A 25901-nucleotide genomic window follows, 5' to 3' on the forward strand; every position below is an offset into this window, starting at 1 on the left:
TTTGTATAATGAAGTTTTATTTTTCTCTGAAAATCAAATTGAGCAGAGAAAAAGTGTGGCAGCAATGAAAAGACACCAACACAGAGGTAGAGCTTTGCATTCCTTCTTCGATTTAATCTTTAAAAGAAACAATGGAAACAAACTGTTACACAAATAACTGAAATGAGGAAGGAAACATTTACCTAAGTAACAAAGGAAATCAATGGAAAGAACTTTCTGGTAACAGAAGTAATTATCAGGTGTGGGGGTGAGGGGACGCAAGACAGGGGAGACTCTCGATTCTAATGCCGGCCCGTCATTCATGGTGATTTCCAAGCTGATGCTGGGCACCTACAGATTTGAGTCCCGGTAACATGTGGAACCTCAAAACTCTAGAAATGTCTGCTGGTCCATTTTTAAAGAGTCTTGTTGTTTCCCAATGAAAAGATAACTTTTTTAAATCTGGGAAGAATAGGGAATCCTGTATGAGTATGGGACAAATATTCAAATTGTCTTTAATGCTGAACTCTACAGAAAAACCTAAGTTTGCGACTGAAAGAGATGGAGAGGCAAAGACTTGGTTTGCCCAGGGCATTTCTGGATCCTCTGGATTCTTTGTGGCCTGCAGTGGCTGCCCACGTGCTCAGCATTTCCCGGGCCACAGCCGCTGTCGAGATCACTGTGTTCCTGGGCCTCTTGCCCACAGCCGGGCAGATCTCAATGCTGCTTGCAGACCCAAGGTAAGCTGCGCAAGAATTAAGCCTCGTTGTCTGTCAGGAGCAAAAGTCTGCCATAATCGACTGAAGCTACCTCTCAGGGAAAAGGGATAAGTTCCCCAGAGTCAAAGAGACACAACAGTCTTTTCAGAGCAACCCTCATCCCCCAGCCCCCCACCCCGTGCCAACACAGTGCACTACTGCCTCCCTTGCTTGTGTTTGGCCAGCATCCCTGTGGGAGTTGTGTTCAAAATATGCTCTTCTGTGGAGAAGCCTGGGTTCCCTTGGGAGCCCCTTCAATCTCCAAACTTTTCTCATTCCCAATTGATGGCCTGTTGGTGTTAGGGCATGGGGATGGTGAGAGAGGGGGAAGTGACCAGGAGGACTCCAGCTTCTTGGTTTGTGCAACTGGATGGATGGAGGTGCTGTTACCAAGGCTGTTACCCCAGAATTACCCCCCTGCCCCTCCCTCGACTAGAAACCAATTACTCGTATCTGAGTTTCAGGAGAAAGCTGCAAAGAGAAAAAAAACAAGAACTGGTTAGAACCACCTAGGCCCAAGATGGCGGCAGATTTGACTTCCTGTGGACCTTAAGCCTCATTACCTGCTCATGATAATACGTTAGCTAAATGCCATGCCCACCAGCAGCAAGACAGTTGACACCTGCCATGACAACAACCGGAAAAGCCCACATAAGGACTGAGAAGGAGAGTTGCATCAGTTCTGGGTCCAAATAAGACCCCTGTTCTTGAATAACTCATGAATATTCCTCCCACTCTTCCCAATTCCCTCTGTTTTACCTCAACCCTTCTATAATTTTGGTGTGTCTGCCCAAATTGGGTTGAGAGGTTGATTTGCAAACTAGGTTCTTGCTTCTCCATTCTCTGGCCATTGAATAAAGCTTGTGCTGCTCCAGTCTCAGCATCAGTTTCACTGTTGGCTACGCGAATCTGATTGGAAAAAGAGCCTCCTCTGTGGTCAAGACAAGGGGTCTCACCCGGGCTAGGACCCCGGAGTGGGTCCAGTCAACCAGTTCAGTAACAGTGCCATTTACTGGGATAGGGGACCCTTGGAGAACACCCTGGTGGAGGTTGATCAGGAGTTTTATTTTAGAGATGTTGATTTCCAGGTGCTTTGAGACATCCAAGGGGAGATGAGGAAGTAGGCTACTGATGTAAGGGGCTGAGAGACTGTGATACAAATGACACAGCCCCTACTCTCACGGATCTCACAGTGCAACAGGAACAGATTATAATCAAATAATTACAAAAATAAATATCAACAAAGTTTCAAGAGAGTGAGGGAGTGATTAAGAGGCACTGAACGCTTCTGGGAAATAACATACAATGGCCGAAAAATCTTCACAAACATAGTGACATGGAGGTCTCTGGGGACCCTGAGGAGCCGTGTTTTGTTCAAATTGATGGGGCAGCATCTGAAAAACGCAGGAAATATGCATGAGATACTATTATCTGGGTACTTAAGAGAGGAGCTTCAGTAGGGGATATGGGGGAGGGGGTCTATCCCAGGAAGGCTCAGTAGGGTCCTGCTCCGGAACATTTTCAGTGCTCTCTCTAGCCGACTTGCCAGCGCCTTTGTCAAAGCGGACAGCACCCGCTTCCTGAAACAGTCTCCACACGCAGCTCCAGAAACAACCCTCTCCCTGGTTTTCTGTCTACTTCTCTGGCAGGCTCTGCTTGTCCTCCTTTGCTGATTCCTGGTCCTGGCCTCTAAAGGCTGGTTGTGTGTGTGTTTTCCTTTATGTCCCTGTCTCAGGTGATCCCACCCAATTCCACTGCTTCAAATATTCCAATAACTCCCAATTGCTATCTCCAGTTTTGTTACTCTTCTGATGAGCTTCAGACCTACATATCCATCTGTCTAGCTGTCATTTCTCTTTGGATTCACATGTTGAAAACCCAACTCTTGATATTTCCCACTTCCCTGCCAAACTTCTCAAGCCTCTGTATCTTGGAGAATGGTGCCAAAATCCATCTGGTTGTCGAGAATGGACACCTAGGGCGTCATCCGTGATCCTCCCTTCTTCCCTCCCATCTCTCTCTTCTATCTCTTGAATGAGGAGCTACCCCCACCTACCCCCGCCCTCCCCCTCAACTATCAAAGCCATCAAAAGAGGCCTTCAGACCTGCAAGCTAAACTAGGTTTCCCTGTTACAAGCTCACAGCGTTCAGGTGCTGACCACAGTACTGTTCTCCCTTACTAAGCTCCCTCAGAGGCAGGCTCAAAGAAGCCCTCCCAAGAGAAAGGATGAGCTTTCCCTAGATCCGGGGGCAGCCTTGCCCCACGCGAGCACGCGGCCCTGAGCAAGCCTCCCGGAACGGAGTGGAAGCCAGGCCCGGAACGTGTCAGCGAAGGTACGGCTGGGATCCAGGGCGCCGACGCCCTCCCTCGGCACCCGACAGGCTTCCGGGTCGCCCCTCGGCCCTCCGCCCTCCGCCCTCCGCCCGGTGGGCCGCAGTGGGACCCCGCCCTCCCGGAAAGGGGAGGAACCTCTAGCGGAGAGGGGGCCGTGGTCTCGGCCGGTGGGGCGGGCCCCCCCTCCCGCGGCCAGGGGGCAGGCGCCGCGAGTCACGTGCCGGAGTGCTGGGGGCGTGGCACCAGGAAGCGGCCTCAGCGCCCGCGAGATCGCCGCCGCCGCCGCAGCAGCACTGCTGGAGTCCCCGCGCCCGGCGCCGCTAGCTCAGCTCCACGCTGGCGGCCGCCCCCGGGCCCACTGCCGCCGCTGCGGCGCCCGCCATGGGCGAGGAGGACTACTACCTGGAGCTGTGCGAGCGGCCGGTGCACTTTGAGAAGGCGAACCCGGTCAACTGTGTCTTCTTCGATGAGGCCAACAAGCAGGTGCGGGCAGGCCCGCGCCCTCCTCCCCCGCGCGGCCCGGCGCGCCCTGCCCGCCGCCCCCGGTGCCCCTGGGTGTCCCGCGCGCTGGGGCCGGGAGCCCGGGGACCAGGCCTGGGGCCTCTCCTGCCGTGCGGGCGCGGGATCCGCGCCAGTCCCTTCCTGTGGGACCAGGCTCCGCCGCGGCCGGGGCTTTCCCCCTCGAAGTGACAGCGGGGCGGACCCCATCCCCCGCGCCGACCCTGCGCCCCTCGGCCGGTGTGGTCAGCTGGTAGCACTCCGGTGTTTCCTCGGCTCCTTTTGTTGTCTGTATTTGTCATTAGTTTCCCTTGCATTCAAAGATGTAGACGTTGAGATTTTCATTATTCTCGGAATCTTGTAAAGGGGCGGGGTACGGGGGGCAGCGGGGCGGAGGAGCAGGGTGTGCGCAAGTGCCGCCGCGTCGCCTTTGCCGAAACGGATGAAAACTTGGAGCCTTGCTCGGCGGGCTGCTCTCGGAATGGGAGACTTTTTTGGTCTCTACTCTCTTGTTTCTGAAGATTCATGTGGACACCAAGCCTCTGCACTTTGCTATGCGCCACGTTAGTTTAGTTGAACCAAGGGTAGGGTGTAGCAGAAATCATCGTTGCAGGTTGGTATATGTGCCTAAAGCCCTTAAAAGTTCAGGCCGTTAAAACGTTGCTGCTTTTCCCTCTCAGGTTTTTGCTGTTCGATCCGGTGGAGCTACTGGAGTGGTAGTTAAAGGCCCAGATGACAGGAATCCCATCTCATTTAGGTAATGATTGTATTGACGTTTTCAGAATATTTCAGCATGGAAACAAAATGGTATTTTTCTGTTGTCATTCAGAAGATTGTTTTAAATTTTGTCCTTGTCTCCCCTAAGAGGGCTGAAGTGGGGGGCATATCCCAGTCTGTAGGAAAAGGGAAGCAGACACCTGCTGTGCAGTCTTGGTGGCACATCTCAGTACCTCCTGCAGAGTGAATGTGTGGAGGCCTTCCCTGTTGTTTTGGGATCCAGATACTCCAGCGCAGGGCACCTACTTCCTGGCACTTGAAATTAGCCGGTCGGTGCGTTTATGTGCCTATTTCCGGTTTCTTGAGGGGAGGGCCTTCATTTCCTCTTTGGGCCCAGGGTCTTTGCAGAGCGTTTGGGAGGTGGAGAAGATCCCTAGGTCAGTGTTTCCCATCTAATACAGTGCATTAAAATCTCAGCTTCCACTATACTTAAGGGGAATGAATAGCAGCCTCTTTCACTTTCAGAGATATCTCAGTTTGCATGATAAACTGTCTGGTCACCTTAACTCTTTTGATTACAGAAGGGGAAAGTACAGTGTGTGCCCTCATGTTACAGTTTACAATTGGCTTGTGTAAATAGGAAACAGTTTTTGAAGCAGAAAATGAATCAGCCTCTTTTTCTTTGATCATCATTTGGAAAACACTGATTGCAGCCCCTGTGCTGGGCACCAGGCGTGGGAGGGCTTTGAGTTAACTTGGCTCCCTTCTGGAAAAGTCATACATTTAGTGTGGGAGGCAGGTGAGTGGACTCATACAGTTGACTGTGGTAGGTGCTGTAGTGGTGGTCTGTTCAGAATGTGGCCACAGAGAAGAGATGGACATTGGTCTTGGGATGGGCTGGGGAAGACCACTGCCCAGGCGGGGGAAGGCCTCAGAGTGGAGCGAGGCTTGAAAGAGAAGATTCTAGGTAGAGAAGAGAAGAAACTTCTGGATGGAGAGAACAAGAAGGCATGCAGGCACCGTGTTGGGGGGAACTCCGAGTCTGTGTGACTAAAAATGAGGTTTCATGCAGGGAAGGGGTGGGTGGTGGTGTGACCTCTGGCAGCAGTCAGCTATATTCTGCTGTGGATTTCGGGCTTTATCTCGTTCCTGAAGGTAAAGGTGGGGCGTGGCTTGATGAGATCAATGTTTGGAAAGAGCGCACTGTTGCAGCATTGAAGCTTGATTATTGGGAGCCTATCAGTCAGGGATCCCATTAAGAGACAATTGCTATAACCTGAGCAGGCGCAGGGAAGACCAGCCTGAAGGCACTGTAGACCAGCAAACGATAGGCACTCAAGGGTTGCTTAAGAAGGTCTGGGGTAACACTTGGTGGTCTCTTGGGTGTGGAAAGTGAGGGTGAGGCCATGATTATCCAGATTAAGGGGCTCAGGAAGGCTTGAGGGGGGAGATACTGAACTTAACCCTCTTTTAACAAAACATCTTATTTACTTTTAATAGCTTTATTGTGGTCTGCTTATCATTAATTGCATATATTTGACATATGCAGTTGATGAATTTCGACACGTGTATCCATGAAACCATCACCAGTCAGGACAGTGAACATCCCCTTTCCTCTGAGAGTTTCCTCTGTGGTCCATTTCTTAACTTCCCATGTAACGTCCGATTGAGGCAGTTGTGAGACCCGAGGTGGAGCCCACCTGGTGGTGCAGCCCATTGGGTACTGGGTGGCAAAGAGCAGACTCCTTTCAAAAGCACTGCTGTACGTCAATCAAAAATAAGTAAGGAGGGCTTCCCTGGTGGCGCAGTGGTTGAGAGTCCGCCTGCCGATGCAGGGGATACAGGTTCGTGCCCCGGTCCAGGAGGATCCCACATGCCGCGGAGCGGCTGGGCCCATGAACCATGGCCGCTGAGCCTGCGCGTTCGGAGCCTGTGCTCCGCAACGGGAGAGGCCACAGCAGTGAGAGGCCCGCGTACCGCAAAAAAAAAAAAAAAAAGTAAGTAAGTAAATATTTCACAGCTGCCAGCATCTCAAAGAAAAAAGAAAGTGCTGCTGTGAGGGCGATGGAGAGGGAAGGCGGCAGTGTGTGGAGAAGGTTACTGCATGGGTCTAGACTTAGTTACGCCTAAAGGGAGGCTCAGGTGAAAGTGCAGTGTTCTCAACACCTCAGTCTCTTGTTACCTGCAATTCTGTCGATTTTTCCCGCCACACCCGTTGCCAGTTGGACTTTGTTCTTTGAAAAGCAGTCCTACTGATAGCTTCAGAAACATAGTTTTAATTTTAAACTAAGATTTGCTGCTTCCCGAATTTTTTTTTTTTTTTTTTTTTTTTGTGGCTGCGTTGTGTCTTCCTTACTGCATGTGGGCTTTCTCTAGCTGTGGCAAGCGGGGGCTACTCTTCCTTGCGGTGCGTGAGCTTCTCATTGCGGTGGCTTCTCTTGTTGCGGAGCACAGGCTCTAGGCGCGTGGGCTTCAGTAGTTGTGGCTCGTGGGCTCTAGAGCACAGGCTCGGTAGCTGTGGTGCACGGGCTTGGTTGCTCCGCGTCATGTGGGATCTTCCTGGACCAGGGCTCGAACCCATGTCCCCTGCATTGGCGGGCAGATTCTCAACCACTGCACCACCAGGGAAGTCCCTTCCTGAATATTTAACTTGTCTTTTTTCTTCTCACAAAATGATAGATGCTAGAATGCAGTTTTGAAGTGTAACTCATAACCTGCTCTCTCTTCTTTTAAAGAATGGAGGACAAAGGAGAAGTGAAGTGCATTAAGTTTTCCTTAGAAAATAAGATATTGGCTGTTCAGAGGACCTCAAAGACCGTGGTAAGACATATCTTTAAATACAGTATGAAGAAAAGGACATTAGAAATACATTTGGAAGAGAATGAATTGCAAAATTCCAGTGTTAAAGGAACCATTTATTATTTTAATGTCATGGAAGCTATAGTTATGCTGCATTGTATTTGAGCCTTTGGATTCTTGAAGGTGAGAAAGACATTTAAATGGGTAAATACTTATGGCCTTAGTTTTTTTTTACTTAATTTTTTTTTAAGTAAGTTGGAACCTCAGGTATCTTTTGTATTGATTAAGATCCAGCACCATAAGTTATGCGAAGCATATCTTTGGTGACTTTGTGAGTTAAGCTTACCAGAGTAACTCCATTTATTCAATTCTCTCATCTTTGAATGCTCAACCTAATAGGAGCAGATATTCAAAGCTGGAGCAGCCTGTCGGCATTTTAGTCTTCATAAATCTTCACCATCGCCATTTGTGAAGTAGAGGAAAAGCTGTCGGGAAGGAGGCAGAATCCTGTTTCCTTCTGTCAGTATTAATTACTAAAATTTTTGGAAAGCCCCTAGTAAAATACAGCAACCATTTCTCTGAAATCAACCATTTGAGGAATGAACTCTCAAAATCAGTTTCTAAACCCGAACAGTATTTGGATTAACTCGTTTTTAAAAAATTGAATTGTCGACCTGCTGCTATTAAGGGGGCAGCTTGTCCAAATCAGTCTTTTTATTTTTCCTGTCTTTGGGTTTTGTCAAGTTTTTTTTTCTGATCACTTTTTAAATTTATTTGTCTTTTTCTCTTGTCTCATTGTATACCAAAGTAGGTCGGCAGTATGCTGCCCAATCCACATTTCTCCTCGTGTGTGTTTTTGTTTTCCAGGATTTTTCTAATTTCACCACAGATGGTCCTCAGCTGGAGTACACTCAGGAGTGCAAGGTATGGGCCTGATCCTTTCCCAGCTGGTGAGCGTTAACTCCGGGGGTAGAGGCGCAGGGTAGCGTGGTAATTTAGAGCACGAACTTGGAAGCAGGTTGTGCTTGAATGCCGGGATCTGCCTCACGTTGGCTCTGACTTTGGACACTTCTTAAAGTTTTTAAAGCCTGTTTCTTCGTCTGTAAGATGGAGCTGGAAGAATTAAATGGATGCAGGATGCTGAACACCGAGCCACGTCAGCACTTGGTGGCTGTTGTTTTCCTGTTGCCCCTGCCCTCCTCTGCTGGGCGGCGATAGCAGCCTCTTCGGAGGTTTTTGGAAAAGGAGTTCTTTTTCCCTTTTTCCTGACGATGTTTTCTTTTCTCGACTTGTGCTCTTCGTGTCCTTCCCCTTCCCTCCTCCCTCCCTTCCTTCCCTCGGTGGAGATTCTAATCCATTTTAATTAGATTTGCCGGCTATGATGAACTAGGCTAGTGGGGGCTCAGCTCAGTGGGCATCGCGGCACCTGGGAAACCCGCAGAAGCTGCAGGTGGACAGGGTATAGCTTTTTCATTTTTGTGACAGTTTTGCTGATTGGGGATCCAGGTGGGTCCCTCAGCAAGGAGGGGCCCATCTGCAAATGCCTGAGCCCCTGGCAGAGCTCTGGGTCCTCTGTGTGCAGCAGAGCCCTGGCCCAGCTGCCCCTTGGCTCCCAGCGCTGCTCTTCACCACGTGACTTGGGACAGGGCTCAAGGCCTCCAACCCCATTTGGGGCAAGAGCCACAGAGAATCTTTAGGCCTTTATACTTTTTTTTTTTTTTTTTTTTGCGGTATGCGGGCCTCTCACTGTTGTGGCCTCTCCCGTTGCGGAGCACAGGCTCTGGACGCGCAGGCTCAGTGGCCACGGCTCACGGGCCCAGCCGCTCCGCGGCATCTTCCCGGACCGGGGCACGAACCCGCGTCCCCTGCATTGGCAGGCGGACTCTCAACCACTGCGCCACCAGGGAAGCCCTAGGACTTTATACTTTTATAACGCCAGCTTTTATGATGTGTTTGACTCAGAGTGTCAGCTGTCCTTTGATTCCTAAAGTAGAGGTTGGTATCGGTGAGTGCTGGGCAGTTGCCTTTCCCTCTGTCCTGTTGACGAGAAGGACTTCAGATTCAAGTGCTTCAGTGAGGCGTTACAGGTGAAAACCTGGGAGCGGTGTATTTAAAAGAAAGTTTGATTTGTTCATAAGTAATCAAATCTCGGTAACTTTAATTAAAGAGCAATACAAACAACAAGGTATTTTAAGCTTTTGAAGAGAATTATACATACATTTTTTTTCTTTTAATTAAAAAAAATCTTTTACAATTCTTTTCAGACCAAGAATGCCAACATACTAGGATTCTGCTGGACCAGTTCTACTGAAATTGTCTTCATCACAGATCAAGGAATCGAATTTTACCAGGTACTATATTACTTACGTGTGCTAGAGAGAGGTCTGTGGTCATGTTTTGGCCGCCTTTTGAATTCACTAGATAGATATTTTGAGATTCCAGAGCTTTAATCTTTCGTTTGGGTTTTTATTATTTTTTTCTAATTACAAGTAATACATGTTTTTTGTAAAACATTCGAACGTTACCAAGATATATGGAAGGTAAAAGTCCCCCATAGTCCCTAGAAGTAACCATTATGAACCATTTGATGCATGTTCCTCCATTTCATTCCTACACAGGTAGCAACATTTATTTTACAGAAATGGTTATGTTGTATATAAGCTTGTGGCTGGCTTTATTTATTTATTTATTTTGGGCATAGCTGTCATTAGATGTCTTTCCATATTTGTTCTGGCTGGTATTCTGTCGTGTGGACCTGCTACAGTTCAACCAGTTCCTGTTGAACTTCATGCTTGCTTTCATTATTTAGTGATTACAAACAATTCTACAGTGATTTCAAGCAGTGAACGGGTTTGTAACCATTGTTTTATATTCTTAGGTGAGTCAGTTGTTGGAAGGGAAATAACAGCCTAGGTACGAACATCTAGAAAGCTGAAAAGATATCACTGAATTTCTTCTAGAAGTTGCATTCTCACTAGCAATGTAGGAATCTCCGTTTTCCAAACCTTTAGCAGAACTGGATGTTATAAGTCTGTAGACATTTGCCAATCTGAGAGGTGGAAAGCCATTTTAATTTGTAGGTTTCATTATGAGGGAGGTAGGCATCTTTTGTGTATTGTGTTTCCTCTTGAACTGCCTCTTCCTCTCAAAAAGAATTTTTTTTAATTGTGATAAGAAGCACATAACGTGAAATTTACCGTCGTAACCATTTTTTAAGTGTACAATTCATTAGTGTTAAATATATTCACATTGTAGTGAAACAGATCTCTAGAACTTTCATCTTGTAAAACTGAAACTCTGTACCTATTAAACAACAACTCCCCCGTTTCCCCTTTCCCAGCCTGTGGTAACCACTGTTGTTCCCCTGTTTCTATGAATTTGTCTGCTTTAAGGACCTCTGCCTCATATGAGTGGAATCATACAATGTTGGTCTTTTTCTGGCTGTCTTATCTCACTTAGCATAATGTCCTCAAGGTTTATCCATGTTATAGCATGTGTCAGAATTTTCTTCCTTTTTAAGGCTGAATAATATTCCATTGTTATACATACACCACATTTTGTTTATCCATTCTTCCACTGATGGACACTTGGATTGCTTCCATTTTTTTGGCTGTTGTGAATAATGCTGCTATAAACACGAGTGTGTAAGTATCTCTTTGAGACCCTGCTTTCAATTCTTTTGAGTATATACCCCTAAAATGGGATTGTTGGATCACATGGTAATTCTGTTTTTAATTTTTGAGGGGTTACCATACTGTTTCCATACTGTTTCCAGTGGCAGTTATGCCATTTTACTTCCCCACCAACAGAGCACAGGGTTCCAGTTTCTACACATCACCACCAACACTAGTTGTTTTCTGTTTTATTGATAGCGGCCATCCTGCTGGTTGTGAGACGGTATCTCATTGTGGTTTTGATTTGCATTTCTCTGATTAGTGATACTGAACAACTTTTCATGACTTGTTGGCCATTTGCATGTGCTCTGGACAATCTCTATTCAAGTGCTTTGTTATTTGGGTTATTTCTTTTTGTTGTTGAGTTGTAGGAGTTCTTCATATATTCTGTATATTAACCCTTTATCAGATAGATGATTTGCAAATGTTTTCTCCCGTTCCGTAGGTTGCCTTTTCACTCTACTGATTTTTTACTTTGCACCTTCCTCTTTATCTTCTAATATGTTCTAGCTGCCTGACCTATTGGGAAAGCCTCTGAGATCTCGCTAGGTGGAGCCAATGTGGAGAGTGTTAGTAGTCTTTCAGGTGTTAACTTTGTTGCCCTAATGAAAGCAGTGTAATTTAGAATGTACAAATGGAGGAGATACACCCGTGTAACAGTGTGCAAAGTGAATGTTGTGGTGTTTTGCTGTAGGGCTGTAATCAGAACCTTAGCTGACCAGCAGAAAGAAAGAAAAACTACACGAATCCCATATGTACAGAAATAGAATTTTGTACCTATGATAGCAAATGACTGCTTGCTTTACAGAGGGCTTCTCTGGGGCAGTCATTTAAAAGTATAGCTTTCTGTTCTCAGTAGTAGAAAAGTGTACACTCAGGTCATCTAGATGGTTTTCAGATCTTCAAGAAATAAGTTAGAAAGAAAGAGGACTCTAGCACATCTTTATTTTATTGTACCTGGATTATCGAGAAACCCACGCCCCCAACCCTGACTTCCAGGTCTGTTCTGCAGGGCAGTGTTCTGGGAGCATTAACATCTTGGGGCTGTATTCAGCATTCCTTAATGTATCAGAAGATTGAGAGTATATTTGAAATGTGCCTTGATTATAAAATGCTAGGTTTGCATGCGGAGTCTCATGAACATGTCTGTTAGAAGAAGGGAGCCCCTCCCAGCCTCAAATTGAGACTGCAGGCTGGGTGGTGCCTGGTTTGGTACACGTGGCTCCAGGGGCTCGGGTTTGTTTTAACCGTTTCCATGACGAGTGAGGATGCTGCTCCTCCCTGCCCTTCGGTGGACGGTGCCTGGGAATGAGGAGGCTCAGCCCTGCCCTGCAATGAAGTGGGCTGCCTAGGCTGTCACTGGGGAGGCAGGTCCCCTCGCCTCTCCGAGCCTTATTTTCTCCCCTCAAATTGGCCTAATGATGCCCAGCTCTCAGCGTTGTGGAGAGGGTAAATGAGCTAAGATTTGGAAGCGCTAAGCACAGGGCTGGATAAATGGTAGCTGTGATAAATAAAAATGATTATTTTCTTCTGTTTAACCTACTGGGTTTTTTCTTCTGCTTTTTATTATTTTCTTTATTTACTGTGTCAGTCTTAAGACTTTTTTTTTTTTTAATTTATGGCTGCGCTGGGTCTTCATTGCTGCTTTCTCTATTTGCGGCAAGTGGGGGCCCCTCTTCATGGCTGTGCACTGGTTTCTCATTGCAGTGGCCTCTCCTGCTGCAGAGCACAGGCTCTAGGCGCGCGGGCTTCAGTAGTTATGGCGTGCAGGCTCAGTAGTTGTGGCTCGTGGGCTGTAGAGCGCAGGCTCGGTAGTTGTAGTGCATGGGCTTAGCTGCTCCGTGGCATGTGGGATCTTCCCAGACCAGGGCTCGAACCCGTGTCCCCTGCATTGGCAGGCAGACTCCCAACCACTGTGCCACCAGGGAAGTCCCAGTCTTCAGACACTTTGCTGTTGTGTTTGTTTGTTTGTTTTTGGCCAAGCCGCGTGGCATGCAGGATCTTAGTTCCCCAACCAGGGATTGAACCCGTGTCCCCTGTAGTGGAGGCATGGAATCCTAACCTCTGAACGACCAGGGAATTCCCCATTTGCTGTTTTTAAATGAAGGCTCTCTTTCTTGAACTTTGCATCAGGTACTACCAGAGAAACGGAATCTGAAACTCCTGAAGAGCCAGAACATCAACGTGAACTGGTACATGTACTGTCCTGAGAGTGCTGTGATTCTGCTGTCCACCACGGTGCTTGGAAATGTGCTGCAGCCCTTCTATTTCCGGGTGAGAGTCAGCTTCCCTTTAAAAAAATGTCCCCTCCTACCTTGTTCCTCTAACATCCTAACTGATCCAGTAACTTCAAAGGGGCACGGTCCTCCAACAAGAGCCTTGCCACTTCCAACCACCAGAGGGCACCCCGTACCATCCCATCACCGCCAAGAATGAGTCCTTCTGGGGACAGGCCCCTGGGACCCTGGAAAGGATGGAAAGACATAGTGCGTGTATATCCTCAATGATTTGATGTGGGGAGTGCTAAAACATCAGAGGGGGGTTAATAAGCTTTTCTTAAAACTTTTTTCTTCCCCAAACAGGCTGGCACTATGTCAAAGCTGCCCAAGTTTGAGATCGAATTACCAGCTGCACCTAAGTCAACTAAACTGAGCCTCTCAGAGAGAGACATTGCCATGGTGACGATGTATGTCTGTTCTTTGAGAGAATTCCTTCTCGTAATTGCTTTCAGGGATATCATGATAGAAGAAGCATGTTGTAAGAACTCCAGGGCTGCCCGTGCTCCAGTAGCCTTGGAACACATGATAAGGACTCCGCCTTCCCTGCTTTGTACCCAGATCTTATGAATGTAGAAAGCCCATCATCTTCTTGACATTCTTTTTTGATTTTATTAACTGTGATCTTAGGGAATTTTTCACCGTTCTAGTCTGATAAAATGAGAACATTGAACCGATTTATTTCTTAGGTTTCTTAGTTTTAGAAATTTCTTTTCAATTGGTGAGTCAAAACTTATCACACATTATTTTTTAGCTAAAATATATCATACTTGTTCTAAAGAAAAACAGTTTACATTTTTGATCTAACAAATGTAGACCTGAATTACTTATGTAGGAAGGTATATTTTCATTTGGAAATGCAGGTATCTCAACTTTTAAAACTTTATTATGAAAGTATCAAACACACAAAAATAGAAACTGATACAAAGAATCTCCTATATACCCATATTCAACAAAATATAAACAGTTTGCTCCTAAATTACTTCTGATTCTTCTATGGTTCTTCTATGGCCTAAAACAGTGGTTTCCAAACAGTAAAATTTTTTAGCATTTAGAATGCTTTCTTTTAAGAAATCTGCGGCATCCTGGTTTAGAAAAAGATAAAATGAGAACAGTCCTTGCAAAGGGGGAGACCCTTCCCCCAGTCTCCTCCTTGTCCCTGAGGCAGCCCCAGCGAAGTGTGAACTCCTGGAATAAAAATGTACATGCAGGAACTGGTCACGGCAACATTTATCAGATGAGGCTTCAAAATCAAGAGTGATAATATTTTCCTGTGATTAAGGAATGTACTCATTATATAAAACTGGGAAATTACAGAAAGTTACAAAGAAAATGGACTTAGCATATTACTCAAGGGCAGCTATTGACAACATGTATTTCATTCCAGTAGTTTTGGACATTCTGCATGTCATTCTGCATAAGTTTGTGTTTTTCTTTTGAAATATTGTGATCAAGCTATATTTAGTTTTGTTTTTTTAATTTTACTTTTGGCTGTGTTGGGTCTTCGTTGCTGCGCGTGGGCTTTCTCTAGTTGCGGTGTGCAGGCTTCTCACTGCGGTGGCTTCTCTTGTTGCGGAGCACAGGCTCTAGATGCACAGGCTTCAGTAGTTGTGGCTCGTGGGCTGTAGAGCACAGGCTCAGTAGTTGTGGTGCACGGGCTTAGTTGCTCCACAGCACGTGGGATCTTCCCGGACCAGGGCTCAAACCCGTGTCCCCTGAATTGGCAGGCAGATTCTTAACCACTGCACCACCAGGGAAGCCCAAGCTATATTTAGTTTTGCATCCCCCCTTTTCACTTAACTTTATAATAGGCTTTTTTTTTTAAGCTAACTGCACTGTCTTTGTAAATATTTCTGTTGGTTGCGAAATACCCCATTAAGTGAATATCTCTTAATTTACTTAACTATGGCCTTATAACTCTGCAGTTAGAATGGAGGGACGTCAAACAGCCAGCCTGACTTACGTCTCTTTGTTCTGTGATTAGATACGGACAGCTATATGTTCTCTTCCTGAGGCATCATTCTCGGACCTCCAATAGTACTGGAGCGGAGGTAGTCCTATATCACCTACCACGGTATATTTAATGCTTTCTTCCCTCTTCTCTGATTGTAAAATATGAACTAAAGCTTGTCGATCTATCTTTTGACCTTTCTGTTGTCCTACAGAGAAGGCGCCTGTAAAAAGATGCACATATTGAAGTTAAACCGGACAGGGAAGTTCGCCCTGAACGTGGTGGACAACCTGGTGGTCGTTCATCATCAGGACACGGAGGTACGAGTGTTGGGGGGTGTCCTGCTTGAAAGAGCTGTGAAAATGGACAAAATATTCTGAAAGAGACTAGAAAGTGCTTTTTATGCTCAAAGTTTTGATCTTCCAGGTGGAAATGGGTTTGGATTTCTAGATGGTTTAGGAAAACCCTACCAGTTGATTAGCATAATTAAAAACTGTTTCACAAAGTAACACATGGGAGGAGATTGGACTTTGGAACAACTATTTGGTCGAATCATCTAAGCTGGGGATTCCCTGCCGAGCCAGTGTGTCGTGTGAGCACGTGAGCCCTGTACTTCCTCTGTGAGTGTAGATGATGATGGCTTTGAGGCTCTGTGGCCACAGAGAAAGAACTAGAATGATCCTGCTGCTTCTACCCCATCAGCTGGGTGTCTGGTGGGAGACAAGCCACTTCCCTCCTTGCCTCCTGGAGGCTGGTAACACCCGTGTCGATAACTAATAAAGATGTTGCAAGTTAAAGTGAAAAAGATCTGTTCAAGTCACTGGAGCTCTTCAGAGGCAGCATGTCATAGATTCCAGGAATACTTCTGAGAGCTGATAGACATGTACCAGAGAGCTGGGATGTTCCAGCAGGTTCCTCCTCAAATAAGAACCAGCGTGCAGGGGTGGAACGCAGACACGGGGCTCCTTCAGCTCATCCCAAACAGCAGATGTGAGGTCACGAGAGGGACGGGTGGAACGCAGACACGGGGCTCCTTCAGCTCATCCCAAACAGCAGATGTGAGGTCACGAGAGGGACGGGTGGAACCGTGGTTTGTCTGGGCTGATACCAGTCTTGTCTTTCTCCCCCTCAGACATCAGTGATATTTGATATCAAGCTGAGGGGGGAGTTCGATGGCACCATTACCCTCCATCACCCGGTGCTTCCAGCTCGATCCATTCAGCCCTATCAGATCCCTGTGGCAGGTAAAAGGGAATCTCTGTGTGTGCATGGATGGGGGAGTAGATAAAGGGCTTGCCAGATCTGTTTGCTTTTGTAAGGGGTGATTCTGTTTTTTGTTTTGTTTTGTTTTTTAAATGATACTTCTGCTGATTCTTTAAAATTGTGTTCTTGTGAAAGTGTTTATTTATTTTTTGGTCCTGTGGGATCTTAGTTCCCTGACCAGGGATCAAACCTGCGCCCCCTGCAGTGGAGGTGCAGAGTCTTAACCGCTGGATCGCCAGGGAAGTCCCGTGAAAAGTGTTTTATAAGAGAGAAGAATCTTCCTTTGAAGAAAATAGAATGATTCTCTTCTCTGAGCTTTAAAATGGAGAGTTGTGATTACCCATTGAAGCCCAAAGATTTTTTTAATGTTGAATAAGACCTTGACATTTCTGTTGGTCTGTGCTCTGTAGCCCTGAGGTTAAATTTGGCTGCTTATGGCTGTTATTTTAACCTGGGATCACTTTTCCTTATCTTTCTCACATTCTGCGTCATAATTATAATAAATGCTGTGTTTTCCCTTGGCTGATGGTCACAGTAAGTACTTAGGCCGTGGTTCTGAGGTTATTCTGAACCACTCCTCCAACCTGAAGAGGTGGCAGTAGGAAGTCAGAGAAGAGAGAGGGTCGGGATTTCAGAAAAAGGGAAAGAAACCATTTGGTTCCTTTTGCTTTTTCCCAGTGTAATCGATTTTAAGGTAGAACTCAAATCATATTCTCTTCTTTTTAAGGAGATTGGAGTCTAGAGTAAGCTAGTTGACCTTTCAGTGTGTAAACCGTAGTCAGATGGTACACATTTGGAACTCTGGGAGGAGTGTTTTCTTAAAAGGAATCCCCGTCAGATAGCTTTGGTGTGTCAGCCTCGCCTGCTGGCAGGATATCCTTGTACCTGTCACAGGGAAGAATCAGATCAGGCTCTGGCTGATAGTTTAGCAAGAGCACTGCCTCTTGCCTGCCCGCCCAGTCTTGCCAGATCAGCCAGAAGCTGAGCAGAGGTTGAGAATAAGCTACAGTGGAACCTTGAACAGTGGGGTTAATCCACATATAATTTATGGTCAGCCCTCCATAGCCGAGGTTCTGCATACAAGGATTCAACCAACCACAGTGGTTTTTACTGTTGAAAAATATTCCTGGACTTCCCAGGTGGCGCAGTGGTTGAGAATCCGCCTGCCAATGGAGGGGACACGGGTTCGAGCCCTGGTCCAGGAGGATCCCACATGCCACGGGGCAACTAAGCCCGTAAGCCACAACTACTGAGCTTGTGCTCTAGAGCCTGCGAGCCACAACTACTGGAGCCCACGTGCCGTAACTGCTGAAGCCCATGTGCCTAGAGCCCGTGCTCCAAAACGAGAGAAGCCACCGCAATGAGAAACCTGCGCACTGCAACGAAGACCCAACACAGCCAAAAATAAATAACTTAAAAAAAAAAGAAAAAAAAATATCCCTGTATAAGTGGATACATGCAGTTCTAACCCGCCTTGTTTGAGGGTCAGCTGTAGTTCGCACGTTTGATTAGGTCTCTTGGCCCTCTGTTCTTTCCAGCTTCTTCCTTTTCCCAGGGTAGTGATGTTTAAAAGGGTAGAGTGTGTCAGATGATTGGCTTGTATCTGCTGCTCACTCAGCATGAAGGTAACTGCTGGCGAATTGGGGCAGAAACAACTATAAACGTTTCAGCCCTTCAGCTCTGTTCCAGTTGTTTAGGACCAGTAAGAAGGTAGTCAGGGTTCTGATTGGCTGTTTATATAAAGCAAAGGCCAGGTGTGGCTAAAACAAGAGCCCAGAGATTAATAAGAATTCAAGAGTCCGTGAATCTCTGGGCTTCTAGAGTGGGTTGGCAAAGCGTTTTTTGTGGTTAATGACTTTTTGTTTTTCCTGCTAGACTCCAAGCCCCTCACAGGTTTGTAGCATCTTTGTATCTTGCCCACCTGAGCTGTTGCAGGTGTGCTGTCACAGGTGTGCTGTCGCAGGTCAGGAAGAGCTTGTTGGACTATTTTGAAAGACGAGACCAGCAACTTGGGGAAGAGCCAGCCTCCGTCATTTCCCCTTCTGGTTTTGGTCTGTTCGACCAGTGGCTCTCGAGCCGGCTACACATTAGGATCACCTGGGGGGCTTTCAAAACCGAAGCCATCTGGCTGTCACCTGAGCGCATTAAGTCAACGTGATGAGTAGCCAATCAAGGCCCACGTGTAGGACCCTCACTTGTAGGTTTCAAATGCAAGTGTTCTTTGCCTCAGCTTGTCTGGCCCTGTCCTCTACTGGGGGGTCTGTGCAAAATTACCACCTTTTCCAACCTGCCGATTGAAACCTATTTTCCGATTGTACCTGGGTAATTGGAACAGAACTAGGAATAGTCATGTTCAGTTTGCAGGCTGCATTTCTCAAGGTCACTGTGGGCTTCCCCCACAGACATACACACTCGAGCAATGTCACTGGTCGTTGTGAGTCCCTATCACGTGAGGGTTTTTTGGGGGGGGGTCTGCTTCCCAGGTGAGATCTCTGCCCGGACCTACTCTGTGCAGTGGAGAATTGAGCTCATTATTTAGATAATTAAGCCACAAAACACTTTATTTGAAATAGTCTCAGTGAATTATCTGAGTATTTGATTCTGAATCACTCAGATGAATTTCTCAGTTCTTTAATGTGCATGTGTGTAAAAAAGAAAACGCTGTGAATTGAACCTTGACCTGCTTTCTCCTTGGCGAGACATCTTCATGGATGGTTCTCGACTTTCCCCTTCCTCCTTATAGGTGTTATCAGTGGGACACAACAGTTCACTTCTTCGTTATTTAACTACAGTCGAATGAACAGTTACTGAAGGAAGTATTAAGTGTTGCCTTTACGTCCCAGTGTTGGCAGCACTTTCTGGCCGCATCACCAGCCCTCACACACGCGCGTCTTCTCTCTTTGTAGGTCCTGCTCCCGTGACCAGCCAGTCCCCCATCCCGTGTAAACTCTGTATCCTTTCCGAAGGCCTTGGCCGGGCACAACAGGGGAGCTGTCACCTCTCCTTACACTGGGGTCTGAGGGTGGTCCGAGCCCCCGGTCAGGTGTGAATAATGTCGTGGGAAGCGCCTGTGGGGTTTCCTTCCCATCGAGGGCCGGGCACCTAGGGCGGCCTCAGCAAACAGGGTGGGAGGATGCTAATCGGAGCTGGGTTTGCCTTTTGTCTTCATCTCCTCCTGGTTTAGAATTTCCTATAACATGTAGATTCTTCATCCTGGATTGTCTTTCAACCTGACATCATCATCAGTGCAAGCCAAGGTGGGTCGGGGTGGGGGTCACCCTGTTAGAAAGCTGTGCTTGCTGATGGTCTCCCGTCTGTCTTGAGGGGTGCCAGCCCTGGGAGGGTTGAGAAGGGGGTGACTCAGATCATTTCCAGTGAAGCCTTTGGTTCTTCTCTCCTGGAACCCCAGTTGAGAAGGGCTCTGCCCGCCTGCCCGGCAGTGTGGGTGTCAGGAGGTTCAGGGCTGGTGGATGGCTGAGTTACGGAGCTCCTTTGGGAGCCTCAGGAATTGCCTTTTGACCAATGAGCCAGAGCAGGAGAAACCGGAGCCCAGGACCGAAGTTCGTGCCCTGCAGACACCCGTTCTCCCTTCAAGGTCAAAGGGAGTTGGTCAGGTGCGGGGAGGGGTCGCCTGTCTGTATGCAGTAGACACTCCACGGGTACACGTTGGAGGGTCACTGTGAGGAGTCAGCCGACACGCAGAGGTGCTTTGGCTGCCAGTCCCACTGTTGTCAGACGTGTCTGAACATTGCAGCCTGTGCTTTGGCGTGAGAAGCAGCCACTGGCTGTGCTTTGCAGCACTTGCCCCCATGAATGTTGAGGGGAACCAGCTTTGCGGCTTTTGTTTTGGTTTGCATCCCACTATTAAATTTGCTGCCTCTCAATCCAGGTTACCTCTGGAACCTCCAAGTGAAACTTCAGCCCATAGTAAACCTCTTGCCAGATAAAGGAAGGCTCATGGACTTCCTCCTCCAGAGAAGGGAATGCAAGACCGTCGTCCTGTCGGTGTGCTCGCAGAGTAAGTGGGGTCCTCACCCTGCGGTCTGATTCCTGACACTGCCTGTGCCGCCCCCTGGGAGACGGGCCACATTTTTATCTTGTCTGCAGCCGGTAGGCTCAGTGACAAGTGGATTACTTAACCACCTGGAAAGGCTGCTCAGTATAAAAATGACTTGTCTCTACGAGACATTTCCTGGGTAAAGACTAAATAAAGCAGACCTAAACATGGGCACACATGAGGGTAGAGGCTGCCCTCCCCAGCTTGAAAACAAACCTTTTTCAGAATCCAAGTCACTCACGACATTTATACCTACTTTGAGAATCTTCTGACGCCCTCCGTAGCTACGTTAGTAACCGGCAAGGGCTGGCGAGTGCCCTTGGGCCCCAGTCTCTACACCGTTTCTCCGAATGCCCTGGCGACCGCAGGAAATGAGTCATTTCTCTCACAGTGTTTAAGTTCTAACGTTGACACAAGGTTGGCCGACCTTTGTGAACCTTGACTCCTTCCAGTGTTGACAGAGTCAGACAGAGCAACGCTGCCTGTGATAGCCACTGTTTTTGATAAACTCAACCAGGAGTATAAGAAGTACCTGGACGCCGAGCAGAGTTACACGCTGGTAAGTTGTATGTACGTGATGAGGGCCTCCTCCCCACCCCACCCCGGGTATATTGTCTGTGTAATTATGACACAAGATTCTGACAGAATGACACCACTGAGGTTTGCTGTGTGCCAGAGGGCAAGGTGGCCGGCTGTAGGGAGAACGTAAATCCAGAGTCCCTGTGTCCCACGAGCTAGAGGCTGAACATCACTTAATGTCTTCACCTTCTTTTGTTGTTTTTTAAAAATAAATTATTATTTTTTCTTTTGGCCGTGTTGGGTCTTTGTTGCTGCGTGCAGGCTTTCTCTAGTTGCAGCGAGCAGGGGCTACTCTTCATTGCGGGGTGCGGGCTTCTCATTGCGGTGGCTTCTCTTGTTGCAGAGCACAGGCTCTAGAGTGCAGGCTCAGTAGCTGCGGCCCAGAGCATGGGCTTAGCTGCTCCGCAGCAATGTGGGATCTTCCCGGGCCAGGGATCAAACCTGTGTCCCCTGCATTGGCAGGCAGATTCTTAACCACTGCGCCACCTGTTGTTGTTGTTGTTGTTGTTGTTTTTCCGGTACGCGGGCCTCTCAGTTATGGCCTCTCCCGTTGCGGAGCACAGGCTCCGGACGCGCAGGCCCAGCGGCCACAGCTCACGGGCCTAGCCGCTCCGCGGCATGTGGGATCCTCCCAGCCCGGGGCACGAACCCATGTCCCCTGCATCGGCAGGCGGACTCTCAACCACTGCGCCACCAGGGAAGCCCTCTTTTGTTGTTTTTAATCTATGTTTGATCTTACACGTAGATAGCTCCTTGCTCTGCCTTCATTTTATGGATAAGAAAATCAGTCTCAGTTTGGTTATTTTATGTCTTTCTGCCTATCCAGAGCCTAGACTCAGTAAATCAGAAATATAATCATTTTGCCGCTTGTTCTTCCCTTCCTTTGAGGATGTAAAAGCTATAAAAAATAAGACGTGTCCTGGCATTCAGTCAAGATCCCCTTAGGACTGTGATGACTCAGTATTAGCACTGTGCTTTTCCTATAGTAGGCTCAAGTGTTTGTTGTGAAGGGCTGGAAAAAACTAACATGGCTTATCAGGGTCTGCTGTACTGTTTCTTATTGTATCTTCTGAAGGTAGAAGTTCAGGACAAGTGGAATGAATGATTCCACTTCAAGAATCTGATTAGTCCAAAGGCTAAAAATGGAAGTGGTTTTAAACAATAACAAAAACCCCAGAACGCCCGTCCCCTTCAGCTTACTCAGGGATAACCCAAATGCTAGATGGTCTGTGATTAATAAAATTAGGGAGTTATTTTAAGAGGTTAAAAAAAAAAAGTCTCCCTGGTAGTCCAGTGGTTAAGACTCTGCGCTTCCTCTGCAGGGGGCGCAGGTTTGATCCCTGGTCGGGGAACTAGGATCCCTGCATGCAGTGCGGTGCAGCCAAAAATTAAAAAAAAAAAGTCTCGATAAAACTATGACTTAGGCTTTTTAGTTCCACCCGTGAACACTGGTGTATTTCCTGACCTCCTAAACTCCTCCCCGGCCAGCACAGGAAAGAGTTTTGTCCAAGTAATGAAGTGTCATCCTCTGCTCACGTCTTAGGCTCCCAGCATCTAGGGGTTCAGTCTTTTTGGATTAACTGCGAACACGCCATGTCCCGGAAGACGACTGAGGTCCCGTCTGTGATGTATTGTGCAGGCACTGGAAGCAGGGCAGAGCCGGAGCGGCCCGTTCCTCAGGAGGCCGGCGCGCACCCAGGCCGTGGTCGACCAGTCTGACATGTACACCCACGTGCTGTCGGCGTTTGCGGAGAAGAAGGTAGGGGAGGCTCGCCGCCCCTTCTGGACTGAAGATTCCCAAAACAAGGATCTCATTTGAAGGGGACGGAGGAAAATGAGTAGAACTCAGAATGTGATTAGAGTAACCGGGTTATCTTGGGTGAGGACTGAATGCTCATGGTTTGGCTTCTAAGACTCAGGCCCAAAGATGATCCCCGACCCGGGAGGTTCTGGAGGGGTTTGTGCAAAAGCAGCCAAGTAGAACCCTGGAAGCAAGGGGGCAGATAAACAAGGAGCTGTTACACGGAGCCTCCTCTGCCACTCGGGTTCTAAACACTTTTCCCCTCTGTAGGAGATGCCTCAGAAATTCGTGATAGCCGTGCTCATGGAATACATCCGCTCTCTGAACCAGTTTCAGATCACAGTACAGGTACCTTCAAGCCAGCATCTGTGGTCCCACGTTAGAGGGGCAGGGGGTTATTAAAGTAAAAGCACTGTCAGTGCCTTAACTGAGATGACTCTCTGTACGCCACAAGAGTCTGCACACCTGTCTCAGACTCAGTGACCCTCCTCACGTGACCCCACGTTCTCAGGTGGGATGATCAGTTTCAGGCCAGGTCGGGTTCTTTCACCTGTCACTTAGAGCAGCCGTGGTCTCGGCATGCTGAGCCTCTAGTCTGTCGTAGTTGAGCGACATGGACACCGTCTCTCCTTCTGTCTCTGTCTCAGCATTATTTGCACGAGCTTGTCATCAAGACGCTCGTCCAGCACAACCTCTTCTACACGCTGCACCAGTTCCTGCAGTACCATGTCCTCAGCGACTCGAAGCCTTTGGTAAGTACCACCCGATTTTTACTTTTGTAACTTAAAATTTGACCTTTCAACATATGGCAAATCTAATCTGAAAATGGGTCTTCCAGGCTTGTCTGCTGCTCTCCCTGGAAAGTTTTTACCCTCCTGCTCATCAGCTGTCTCTGGATATGTTGAAGGTAACTCTGATACAGCAGAGTTTTAAACCCCATAGAAGGCTGTTCCTATTGCTGACCCGGATTTCTCTTTCTCCCTTACTTCTAGCGACTTTCCACAGCAAATGATGAAATAGTAGAAGTTCTCCTTTCCAAACACCAAGTGTTAGCTGCCTTAAGGTTTATCCGGGGCATTGGTGGCCATGACAACATCTCTGCACGAAAATTTTTAGATGCTGCAAAGCAGACTGAAGACCACATGCTTTTCTACACTATATTCCGGTTTTTTGAACAGCGAAACCAGCGTTTGCGAGGGAACCCTAGTTTCACACCAGGTGAGAATATAGCTGCAGGGAAAAGGCCTGGGGCGGCCGCAGACTCGGACAGTAGCAGGCGAGCACTGGCAGCTGAGGGGTGTGCGGGAAGCCTTTCGGTTTGGAGAACTCTCAGCTTAGTTTTTAAAAGACAAAATTTCGTACCAGCCCGCATAATCCTTAGCCTGTTGTAGTGAGAGTGGATTCAAGGTGCTGATGGAACTGGAGTTCTGCTCTGGAACTGCAGTGGGGTGTCGGGGTGGAAGGTAGGGTAACCTGGGCCCAGCTCTGTCTGACATCTGGGCCTGGAATGGCCCTTTCTGAAGAATTAGGAACGAGACAGGAAATGGCTGCCCTGCGGAGGGTTGTAAATGGCCCGGGGCTTGTTGATGTTTTAGCTTTAGGCAGAAAGCATTGGCTAATCACTCTTACCTCCAAAGTTATGAAATCTAAAGCACCCTCTTCCTTAGGACGGGGAGGAACCTGTAACTCTTTGAGGGCTCCCAGCATTTACTGATCACCCTGCGTCTCCCCCATCTCTCAGGGCAGAGGGCAGTTTGCTGGAGGCTGTAAAGGTTCTGTAGTGGCACAAGCTGGGTAAACAGAAAGGACAACTCAAGAGCTTAGGAAAACAAAGTATTTTATGAAAGAAAAATAAGTTAAAACCCAGTATCCACATCTAGGAGCTGCAAAGTGTTCCTTCTTGTTTTCCTCCTTTCGTGCCTTGTCTAACAGATTAAACCTGTATTTTCCTTTACAGGAGAACACTGTGAAGAACACGTTGCTTTTTTCAAACAGATTTTTGGAGACCAAGCTCTAATGAGGCCTACGACGTTCTGAGGTCACTTGCTAGTTTTTTTTTATATATATATATATATAAAATGTGTACAAAGTTAATTTATTGCGTTAATAAAGCTCTTTAAACTACAAGATGTCGTAATAAAGTATATCTACGACATCCTCAAATGTTACTAAAAATATGGTATAGAACTTGTGTGATGGCTTACTCCTACAAAAGGAGAAACACTGCATTGACTGGCCTTTAGAAAGTGTCAGTGAGCAGATAGCAGCCTTCCTAGCGTCCCCTTCTGCCTGCCCGAGAACCAGGCTTCGTTCCTGGAGAACCGGAAGGCGCTCCAGCGTCTTGGGGCTACCTCCAGGCTCAGTAATACTGCTTCAAGGCAGAGTCTGCATTCCTGAGTTTAAAAGCGCTATGGCCGAAGCTGCTGCTGTTAAATAGCCTGACATCTGCTCGCACTCAGGGTTCAACCGAGCCTTGACAATGCAGCTGCTGTCCAGTGGTAAACCGACCAACTGACCTGCAGAGTCTCCGAAGCCCGTGTGAGTGGGCTAGAAATTGAGGAGCTGCTCTCGCTCTGTACCTCTGTATCGCTCTTGAGCGGCCAAACTTTTGGCTTTATTTATCGATGGTCCTGTGAGGGATAAAAAGAATGAACTTTCAGATCATTTCTTTAGGAGAAAAGGAGATAGTTTCTACTGTAACACAACTTTCTATCCCCCAGAGATTAAGGGGGAAAAAAAAAACAAACCTCATTTTCTTAATCACAAAGCTATAAATCAAGCAAATTAGTACTATTCTTTCAGCCACAGGTCATTTACAGAAGCTGAAGTGACCACAGAGGGAAAAAGATCCTAAGGAGAACTCCAAATTAGAGATGAACAGCAGAGGCAGTGTTCTGCTAGAACAGCAAACGGAAATGAAAGCTGTTCCAGGGCACCGCTGGGCTGTGGCTGGACTCGTGTCCTTCACCTCAGCAGCGAGGAGCCCTGGGCTGCTGACGCACAAACTCACTTCCAATCTGATGACGCGAGGCCTCCAGTTCTCTAATGAAGTAGTATGGACGAACATGAAGCCCCAGGATTGAAGTTCTTCTCTTAGAAGTTTTTTTACTCAGTGTTATTTATCAAATGACCATCAGTATAAGTACATTTAAATACTTCAAAAGAATGTTTCAGGGTATCCTTTTCCTTTAGTATCATGCGTCCTCCATCCCAC

At 47.4% G+C, this 25901-nt stretch overlaps 2 protein-coding genes and 1 long non-coding RNA gene across 6 annotated transcripts in view; 2 read left to right on the forward strand and 1 right to left on the reverse strand.

Moving 5' to 3' along the window:
- Positions 1-556: 556 nt before the first annotated feature.
- On the forward strand, positions 557-1611 carry LOC307061884. The gene is made up of 2 exons (XR_013811204.1): positions 557-719; positions 1202-1611. It is a non-coding gene; the product is annotated as an uncharacterized lncRNA (long non-coding RNA).
- A 1842-nt stretch (positions 1612-3453) lies between these two features.
- RMC1 (regulator of MON1-CCZ1) lies at positions 3454-25754 on the forward strand (the record flags this gene model as incomplete). 4 transcript variants are annotated; one of them, XM_079718253.1, is made up of 21 exons in its annotated part: positions 3454-3555; positions 4251-4327; positions 7023-7107; positions 7954-8010; positions 9351-9437; positions 12894-13034; positions 13343-13446; positions 15021-15110; positions 15202-15307; positions 16120-16231; positions 19157-19201; positions 19454-19507; positions 20140-20268; positions 20760-20866; positions 22526-22645; positions 22958-23035; positions 23335-23439; positions 23526-23594; positions 23680-23905; positions 24645-24725; positions 25490-25754. In XM_079718253.1, 20 exons carry the CDS (start codon positions 3454-3456, stop codon positions 24722-24724), a joined length of 1974 nt encoding a protein of 657 aa, XP_079574379.1. In that variant the 3' UTR covers position 24725; positions 25490-25754. The 4 variants fall into 4 exon arrangements, with proteins under 4 accessions (XP_079574379.1, XP_079574378.1, XP_079574380.1 ...); XM_079718252.1 differs by lacking the exon at positions 25490-25754 and having other exon boundaries at positions 24645-24814; XM_079718254.1 differs by lacking the exons at positions 7954-8010; positions 9351-9437; positions 25490-25754 and having other exon boundaries at positions 24645-24814.
- The window catches only part of NPC1 (NPC intracellular cholesterol transporter 1), a gene marked incomplete at both ends in the record, with an annotated part of 55433 nt that continues 54766 nt past the window's right edge, over positions 25235-25901 (reverse strand). Inside the window, one exon of the mRNA XM_079718251.1 lies at positions 25235-25317. Within this exon, the coding sequence (XP_079574377.1) occupies positions 25235-25317 (83 nt within the window). The remainder of the gene's footprint in view (positions 25318-25901) is intronic.

This window comes from Hyperoodon ampullatus, assembly GCF_949752795.1.
Source record: "Hyperoodon ampullatus genome assembly, chromosome: 13".
Classification (NCBI taxonomy): Eukaryota; Metazoa; Chordata; class Mammalia; order Artiodactyla; family Ziphiidae; genus Hyperoodon; species Hyperoodon ampullatus.